At 40.0% G+C, this 10,159-nt stretch overlaps 1 protein-coding gene across 1 annotated transcript in view; it reads left to right on the top strand.

The window, feature by feature from the left end:
• The window catches only part of LOC101863239 (multidrug resistance-associated protein 1), a gene marked incomplete in the record, with an annotated part of 65,654 nt that overhangs the window by 34,219 nt on the left and 21,276 nt on the right, over positions 1–10,159 (top strand). The window contains 7 exon segments of the mRNA XM_013091192.2: positions 1,730–1,867; positions 3,176–3,322; positions 4,037–4,178; positions 6,790–6,853; positions 7,611–7,737; positions 8,359–8,535; positions 9,743–9,910. Of these exon segments, the coding sequence (XP_012946646.1) occupies positions 1,730–1,867; positions 3,176–3,322; positions 4,037–4,178; positions 6,790–6,853; positions 7,611–7,737; positions 8,359–8,535; positions 9,743–9,910 (963 nt within the window).

Here is a 10,159-nt window from a genome sequence, read left to right as displayed (position 1 = left end):
TCTGCCTCTTTCTGTCTCCGCTCTGTCACGCTTCTTTCCCCCACCTCCCCCCCCTACCTCATCACCCCTCTTTTTTGTTGTTTCCTTTAGATCTGCATGGCGTTCTACTTCCTGAACGACAAACTGGGCGTGTCGTTTGTGGCGGGCGTGGCTGTCATCGTGGCGCTCATCCCGCTCAACGCGCGCATCTCCGTGCTGGCGAAGCGGGCCCAGGCGGAGCAGCTGAGGGTCAAGGACGAGAGGTTAAAGATCATGAACGAGATCCTCAGCGGTATCAAGGTAGGAAGTGCTGGTTGGCGGGTGATTTTGTGTGGTTGACTCTTTCTTTCATATTTAAAATATTAATCCTTATCATTCTTATCCTACTTTTTTCTTGTTTTTTGTTTGTGTTTGTCTGTCTGTCTCTTGTAACACCTCAAATCTTTGGGACTTACATTATGACCTTCTTGTGTTGCAAGTGCCTTAACACCCTTACTAAAACTAAAACATCACTTTATCCCACCACTAAATGACCATAATAAGTGTGTCGATGTGCTTTTGCTTACTCAAACAAACAAAGTTCTAATCTTCGGTACTTATATTATGACCTTTTTTGTGTTGCAAGTACCGTAAACTTTGTACTAAAACTTAACCGCGTCCACGCAGGTATGTTTTTATTCTTTAAATGGGTCACGACGGGGTGGAATCGGGCACTCGTCAGTTTCTTGAGCGGTTGGCGGGTGCTCTGGTGTGGTCTGCTTCTTCTTTCCTATCCAACATCTGTCGTCTTATCTCCCCTTCTTCTTTTTTATGTTTGTTACTCTCTTGTAACACCTCTAATCTTCTGGCGCTCATAGTAAAACCTCTACTAAAACTAAAATAAAGTTTCTTGAGCATGTGGAGCTATTGGCATCATCTTAGAGGTTGTTCACTTGTCTATTATTCGGTGAAAAAGTACTCATGTGTCTTGAATAGAAGACTAGGTATTTGCAATTCAACGAGGTGAGGTCGCCTGGTTTCAGACGTAAAGGTTGCGAGGAGATGGTCGTTCAAGTTTGTTGGTTTCAATAGCTTGAGAGTCCTTGAAAAGTGAACATTTACTTTTTAAATTTGTGTCTTTAATCAACGTTTTCCCAGTAAAATCCACAGTGAAAAGTGTTTCAAAATGGATATAAAAGGTGTTGATCCCCGAAAATTGGCTAAAAATTGCAAGACTGTTGAAAAAGTCCCGATATCTTTGATATCATAACTTTGGCTAGCGTCTGATTACACCACGATGCCTCCCAAAGGTCTTCTGTGTGGGTGGTTGGCGGGTGCTCTGGTGTGGTTTGCTCCTTCTTTCCTATAAAAAAAAATCTATTGTCTCTATCATCCCTCCTTCTTTTTATCTTTGTTACTCTCTTGTAACACCTCTACTCTTCGGCTCTTCTATGACCTTATTGTGTTGCAAGTGCCGTAACACTCTTACTAAAACTAAACCATTACTTCATCCCACCACTAAATGACCATAATAGTGTCAATGTGCTTTTGCTTACCCAAACAAACAAAGTTCTAATCTTTCGTAGGGGCCTATTTATAGTATGAATTTTTCGTGTTGCCGGTACCGTAAAATTTGTACCAAAACTTAGCGGTATCCATGCAGATATGTTTTTGAAATGTGAAATATATTTATTATATATGTTCCACATGCGCTGAAATTTACGTCATTACCTTATTGTGTTGCACATACCGTCAAACTCTTGCTAAACAGGTGCTGAAATTGTACGCCTGGGAGACGTCGTTCGAGGACCGTATCCGGTCTCTGAGGGGCCGGGAGCTGAAGCTGCTGAGGTCGGCCGCCATATTGAACATCATCAACGTCTTCAGCTGGCTCTGCTCGCCTGTGCTGGTGAGGAAGTCAGGAAGTTATTGTTGGCAAAATGGCTGTGTTTTCTTAAAATTCTTGTTTTTTTTGTTTTGTTCGTTTGTTTGTTTGGCTCTTTTGTTTGTTGTTTTTGTTTTTGTTTTGTTTGCTTGTTTGTTTGTTTCGTTGTTTTTGGTGGGGCCCTGAAGCTGAAACGTTTTCAAAATTTGTAGACTAGTGTTACTGGTAATAGCAATTATTGTAAATGTTAACAGTGTTAAAAAAAAAAAAAAAAGAAGAAGAAGAAGAAGAAGAAGAAGAAGAAGAAGAAGAAGAAGAAGAAGAAGGAGGAGGAGGAGGAGAAGGAGGAGGAGGAGGACATTTTTTCATAATATCAAACAAACCTAATTGTGTGATTTGCTTTTGAAAATGTACCATTTAATATATTTTATTACCTCCATATCGTGTGATATTTATTACCAAAGAAGCCTTTATATCGTTGGCCAACTGTACAGATGTATTGGTGTTTCTTGTTCTGCGCTTTCGGTTGCATGTGCTCGCAAAACTAGTCGTTAAATTTTAATTTGTTAATTTTAAAGAAGCAAGAAAAGACTCACATTCTGTTTTTGAAAGGCACTTCATTAAAACAGTTTTGTCTCCTGCCTGAAAAAAGAATTGCTCTCTGGGATTAAAGAGACCGGTTTGACCGCGCCACTTGTAGCTCCTACGTCTTTACTTTCCATTTATTGCTACTGTCTGTCTGTCTGTCATTTTTTCCCCAGCATTAAAGTGCCATTAATCTGTCAATGTGCTAGTCTGTACTCACATAAAATTGAGGCCACAACAGTTGGACAGTGGGTGGTTGGCAACTGCGCCGGTGTGGTTTACTCTTTCTTTCCTATCAAAGACCTATCGTCCATTATTCATCCCTCTTCTTTTTTGTAATTGTGTTCCTCTTGTGACTCCTCTAATCTTGGGCACTTGTTTGACCTAATGGTGTTTCAGGTGAGGCGGAACTTTTACAAAACCTAAAACTATAAACTAAACAAGACCGTTATCGTATCGGTGTGCTTCTACTTCACTCAGACTCAAACACGTGGATGGTTGGCGGGTGCTCTGGTGTGGTTTGCTCCTTCTTTCCTATCAAACATCTATCATCCTTATCTCTCCTTCTTCTTTTTTGTGTTTGTTACTCTCTTGTAACATCTCTAATCTTCGGCAGTTATATGACCTTATTGTGTTGTAAGTGCCGTAAAACACTTACTAAAACTTAAGCAGTTGGACAGCCTGTTGACGATGTGTGATTTGCACGATGTACAAGAATGTACTGACCGGCCTGGTCCGTTTCCCCAGGTGACCACCACGACGTTTGTGACGTATATCTTCGTGTCCAGTGACGGCGTCCTGGACTCCAACACGGCCTTCGTCTCCCTCATCCTCTTCAACATCCTCTCCATACCCATGAACCGGCTGCCCAACATCATCACTGATCTGGTTTCGGTAAGGATACTCGCAGATAATAATAATAATAATAATAATAATAATAATAATAATAATAACAATAATAATAATAATAACAATAATAATAATAATAATAATAATGATAATAATAATAATTATAATAATAATAATAATATAGAACATTTGTGTAGCGCAAATCCCCGCCCAACAGCAAGCTCTATGCCCTTCACAGTCTATACTATTACCCCAGCAGACCTTAGAGCATTCTGAAACAACCCGTGCCAGATGGCAGCGGGTGGTTGGCGGGTGCTCTGGTGTGTTTGTTACTGTTCTATAACACCTCTAATCTTCGGCACTTGTATGAACTAATTGAGATGGAAGTGCCGTAAAACTTTTATGTTGTGCTCCCTTTTTCTCTCTTAAATGTCTAGCCTTCTTATCTCTGTTTGTGCTTTTCTTTGTATGTTTCCCTAGTAACATGTTTGTTACTCTCTTGTAACACCTCGAATCTTCGGCACTTATATGACCTTGTTGTGCTGCAAGTGCTCTAAAACTGTTACTGAAACAAACATTTTCGGCACTTATATTATGACTTTATTGAGTTGCAAGTGCCGTAAAACTCTCACTAAAACTAGAATTTAAAAAAACAACCTACAAAAACAACAACCATTATCGTATCGATGTGCTTTTCTTTACTCAAACTCAGTCAAAAACTCAATTTCACTCTTAGAAAAAAAAATACTTTGTCCTCAGGCCCACGTCTCCATTGGGAGACTCCGCAAGTTCCTGTCTGGGGAAGACCTTGACTCCAGCAATGTCAATCGGGAGTCCATGGCCGAGAAGAGCAGTTTTGAGGGCCAGGTGCGGTCCCTGCGACTGAAGACATACGACAAAAGTGAGTGAAAGAGGGAGGGAGGGGAGGAATGGAGAGAGAGAGAGAGAGAGATGGAGGTGGGGGATGGAGAGGGAGAGAGGGAGGGAGGGAGGGAGGGAGGAGAGGAACGAAGAGAGAGTGGGAGGGAGGGTGGGGGGAAGGGAGGGAGGGGAGGACATATGATGATGATGATGATGATGATGATGATGATGATGATGATGATGAGTGAACTTTTGAGTCCCCGGTGGGTGATTGGCGGGTGCTATGGTGTTGTCTGCTCCTTCTTTCCTATAAAAAATTTATCGTCTTTATCCCTCCTCCTTCTTTTTTGTGTTTGTTACTCTCCTGTAACACCTCTAATCTTCGGCACTTTTATGACCTTATTGTGTTGCAAGTACCGTAAAACTCTCACTAAAACTAAAAGAGTTCACCCTATCCATTTTACTGTTATATACTTCTCCGAGAGGGAGAGAGGGAGAGAGAGGGAGAGAGAGAGAGAGTGAGTGAGAGAGAGAGAGAGAGAGAGAGAGAGAGAGAGAGAGAGAGAGAGAGAGAGAGAGAGAGACTTCCTTTTGTTTTCCTACATTTCAACACCACAATTATAATAATAATGGTATAATAGTAATAACAATAGTAAAAATAATAATGATAATGATAATGATAATAATAATATATTAATAACAATAATAATAATAAAAACAACAATAATAATAATAAGGATAATGATCAGGATAATGATAATAATAATAACAATAATAATAATAAAAACGATAATAATAAGGGTATGAAGGATAAAGCTAGGCTTATAGCGCTACTTCATTTTCTCTGTGTTTTCCTGTATTAATTTTTTTTGGTTAGCACCTTTGTAATATAATTTAATTAATTTTGTTTGGATTATGCTCATGATGAAGCCCTACTGGGTTAAATTTTGAAACATATATGAACTAGGCCTAGTAGTTAATAAGACCATGACTCTCTCTTAAACAATCCAAGTTTTCTAACCAAAACTGAGCCAACAGTGCGCATAGAGCATTGCATAAGTGGATATGCGCTATATTAATGCAGTCCATTATTAGTGTCAAAACATTTACCCAAACCAACGAACAAATCCAAGTCTTCATGTTTATTTCTTACTGTGCAATATTTAAAATGATAATGATTATTATGCTGCACCTGCTACTGCTGCTGCTGCCACTGCTGCTACTGCTGCTGCTGCTGCTGCTGCTGCTGCTGCTGCTGCCGCTGTTGATGTTGATGTTAATGTTGATGATGATGTTGATGATGATAAAATTGATGATGATGATAATAATGAGGAGGAGGAGGAGGAGAACGAGGACGAAGAGGCGGAGGTGGAGATGGAGAAGGAGCAGGAGGAGGAGAAAAAGAAAAAAAAAGAAGAAGAAGGAAGAGGTGGAAGAAGAGGAGGAGAAGGAGGAGGAGCAGGCAAAGGTGGTCGACAACGACAAAGACGGCAACGACGACTAAACTACAACGATAAGAAGGGGGATATTACCTGTAATCACGTTACTTGTAATGGTATGATGTTGATAACAATAAGAGTCATAAGGAAGGTAATATTAATAATAATAATAATAATAATAATAATAATAATAATAATAATAATAATAATAATAATAATTGATAATAATGAGAATGATAATGAGAAAGAGAATTAAACTGGAAATGATCACTTTGAAGCACAAAGGGGCTATCCCCCCCAAAAAATGCTGTTTTGAGGAAATCGAAGGTAACGTTTATGGAACCTTGTTCAGTTTCTTTAAAAGACAAGGAGAGTTTTCTCTATAACCGAACAAATATACACACCAATGAAGCCCAACTTCTCCTATAGGTAGTGCAGCGCCCACTTTTGTTGTAGGTCAAGATTTCTGGCAACCCCTGGTTAGCCCGCTTATCCTTAAAAGCGATCAAATGTGTATGATAATAGAAACGATAGAAGTTGTACAACAAGGCACCGCAGTACAATTACCTTTGGGGAATTTTTGTGTGTTTGTTTTGAAATGTTTTAATTGTATTTGTTTTTTGTTTGCTACGAAAGAAACAAAGGTAGTTGCAATAAAAACAATAGTAAAAACTGTCTATAACATTGGTTAAGCGAGAAACGAACTTACAGTACTTAAGTACAAAGTAAATCATATTTTAAGTTAAACAAGTTAGCTGTTTTGGTTGTGTTTCATGTCACTGATCGTTTCAATACATTTTTCACACGACATCAATTTGGGTTTTACATTAATTTGGAAAACAGTTCCAAAGTTTCACATAATATTACCTACAAAGAAGAGTGTCCTGCGTTCGCAATTGAGTCTTTTTTGTCGCATTCTAATATTCATTTTACTGTTTTTAAAACTACTTAAACCTCACTCACTTATAAAATCATTTAAAAAAAACTGGAATAGAATTGAATAGGGTGTTATACGATCTACTTTCTAAAAAATGTGTACATACTTTTATTCTATGAAAAGGGACATGAGGAAAACGTCAAAAGCTGTGCTTGTACTGTCTCGCAAAAAGTGAGTTTCAAAAGGAGACTTGAAATGTGTAAGATTAAATTCACTGTTTTTTTCTTACTTTTAAATTCATTGATTGGTTCTTGTTTCTCTTTTAATTTCCTCAGAGGGCATTTCTATTTCAAACGGAACTTTCCTTTGGGACCGAAACATGCCACCAGTTTTGAAAAAGTAAGTCGTGAAAGAATCGTGTGTGTGTGTGTGTGTGTGTGTGTGCGTGTGTTTGTTTGTAATTTCATATACACATATGCACTGGTTGAATCTTCTCATTGTTGTCCCCTATCTCTTTTAGCCGCTATGGTAAGACCTGAGTGTATTAGGTAGGCCCAACTTATTAAAAGGCCGTTGTCATTGCTCTTAGAGCGGATGGTTGGAGGGGCTATTGCTTGCTTAAAGTCCTGCTTCCTTTCTTTCTCTCTATCGTTCCTGTCTGTCCTACTCTTTCCCAGATTTAAATCATCTGTTACTAGTCATTCTATGAAAATGCAAAATTGGGGGGTTGCTATTGTTGTTGTTGTTGTTGTTGTTGTTGTTTTTGTTGTCAGTTAGAGACCTCACGACACTATTTCAACTGCCATACCTAAGACAAATTATATGAGGGTGATTGGCGAGTGCTGTGGTGTGGTTTGCTCCTTCTTTCTTATCAACCATCTATCGTTTCCATCTCACCTCCTTTCCTTTTTATGCATTTGTTTTTCTCTTGTAACACATCTTTTTTAAATGTTTTAGTAGAGGTTTTACGGCACTCGCAACTGCATTAGATCATATGAGCGCCAGAAGATTAGAGGTGTTACAAGAGAGTAACAAATATAAAAAAGAAGAAGGGGAGATAAGGACGATAGATGCAACACCTCTAATCTTTGGCACTGTATGACCTAATTGTTGAAGAAACCCCGTAAAATTCATACTACAACAAAAAACATTTCAGCATTGACCTGAACATCCCGGAAGGGAAACTTGTCGCTGTTGTTGGTCAGATGGGCGCTGGCAAATCCTCTTTGCTTTCCGCCATCTTGGGAGAGGTTGAGAAAGTATCCGGTGACGTCACAGTGAGGGTAAGTGCGAAGGTCAGCAGGTGGTTGGCGGGTGCTCTGTTGTGTTTTGCTCCTTCTTTCCTACAAAAATCTGTCGTCCTGATCTCTCCTACATTTTGTGTTTGTTACTCTCTTGTAACACTTCTAATCTTCTGCACTTATATCATTTTATTGTGTTGCAAATGCCATGAAACTCTTATTAAAACTAAAAGTTCGTAAGTCAAAGTTTATCTTACACAGATACTCTGCAAATAATGCTGACGCAATTGGCCACTCACCTACTTTTGATTTAATTGCTATTGTTATCCTACACACTTCAGTTAAAGGATTACTGTCATTAATGATTATTATTTCTTTGGCCTCAAGGCCACCGTCTGTGGCTAAGCGCTTAGCTGTCGTTAGCAGAAGAACTGAATTCCATTAAACCGCCAACTTGACCTTCTTGTACTGTTTGTTGTTTAGGGAGTTGAAAAGGCTCTCTGTCCAATTGCCTCCGTCCTAATGGAGATCGCACATCTTGGGAAGGAGAGGGTGGGGCGACTTTGTAAGCACTGTGACAAATAATTTCTCTCTTCCTCCCCCCCCCCCCCCCCTTCTCTCTCACACACACAGACACACATCCCCCCCCACCTGTTCCCGCAGGGCAGCATGGCGTATGTGCCCCAGCAGGCCTGGATCCAGAACATGACGGTGAAGCAGAACATCCTCTTTGACCGCCGTTACCACCACAGTCGCTACACGCGCGTCATCAAAGCCTGCGCTCTGCAGCACGACTTGGAGATCCTCATCGGCGGCGAAAACGCGGAAATTGGCGAGAAGGTCAGGAACCCCTCCCCCCCCCAAAAAAAATAAAAAAAATACAAAAATACAAAAATACAAAAAAAACCCCACGAAAAAACCCAAAACAACAGCAACCAAAAAACAAAACAAACAACAAAAACAAACAAACCCAAACAACTTTCTGCACACACAAAGAAACTCATAACTCAAACTACTTTGCCCGCTTGAAAGGTAGGAAATAGTTGGTGTTTTTGTGGGGGGGGTTTCCCTCGTTTTTTTCCGGAAAGGGGGAGGGAGGGGGAGGGCTTGGTGTCTGCTTTTTTGTGGTTGGCGCCTGTCATCAAATATCTATCCTCTTTATTTCCTCTTTTTTTCTCTTTATATATTGTTACTTTCGTAATGCCTTTAATCGTTGGCACTCATAATATGATCTGTTTATGTTACAGGTGACGTAAAACTGTTACTAAAACTAAAACAGAAATGATATGAAAGAGGAAGGTGAAGATATTCAACAGGTGCAGCAGCAGCAACAGCAGCAGCAACAACAACAACAACAACTAAGTGCCGTGCCTTGTTTAGCTTAAAAAAGACAAAGCAACCCGACGCTGTGCCTAGGCGATCGTTAAACATCAACAGCAGCAGCAACAAAAAGAACAATCCCTACCATTATCTAAACAGTAGCAACAACAATGAGAGTTACCAAACCAACAATATCTCGATTACAACAACAACAATCAAAGCAACAACAACAGCCACCGCTACCGTCACAAAGATAACAACAATCAAAATATTACACCACCACCAGCAACAGCTACAACAACAACAACAAAAACCATCATTACCACCACCAACAACAACAACTACACCCTACCGCCACCACCAAAAACGGTAACAACAACAACAACAACAACAACAACAACAACAACAACAACATTAGAAAAACGCACCCTATTACGTGTGTGCCATTGTCCTCTCACCCTCCTTGTTGTGTGGTTGGCGGGTGCTCTGGAGTGGTTTGCTCCATCTTTCCTATCAAACATCTGTCCTCCTTATCTCCCCCTTCTTTTTTGAGTATGTTACTCTCTTGTAACACATAATCTATTCTTCGACACTTATATGACGGTATTGTGTTGCAAGTGCCGTAAAACACGTTCTAAAACTAAACAACAACAGCAACTACATTTGAAAAACGCACCCCATTACGTGTGTACCACTGTCCTGTCACCCTGCTCGTTGTGTCCCACAGGGCACCAACATGTCCGGCGGTCAGAAACAGCGCGTGTCCCTGGCTCGGGCCGTGTACTATGACGCCGACGTCTACCTGTTCGATGACCCGCTCAGCGCTGTGGACACACACGTGGGGAAGCACATCTTCAAGAACGTCATCAGCAACAGTGGCATGCTGAAGAACAAGGTGGGGGATTACATTATGTCATGTTCTTTTTTTTTAATATTTGAGGCAGCATGGTGGAATCAGGCTCTCGTCAAAATAATCAAAATGAAGAAACTTGCATTTTTCCTCAGGTTTGTGAATTTTAATACCATTTTGTTTTGGCTCAATACATTTCATGGCCATTAAAGAACTCATTTCTGTGTGAATATTTATGAAAAACGTCGATTAAAGGCACAAAAAAATGTAAATTTTCAGTTACCACGGACTCTT

The sequence above is a fragment of the Aplysia californica genome, unplaced genomic scaffold, assembly GCF_000002075.1.
Source record: "Aplysia californica isolate F4 #8 unplaced genomic scaffold, AplCal3.0 scaffold00030, whole genome shotgun sequence".
In the NCBI taxonomy this organism is placed as follows: Eukaryota; Metazoa; Mollusca; class Gastropoda; order Aplysiida; family Aplysiidae; genus Aplysia; species Aplysia californica.
The sequence above is the reverse complement of the archived record's forward strand: the minus strand, read 5'-3'. Positions and strand labels throughout refer to the sequence as shown.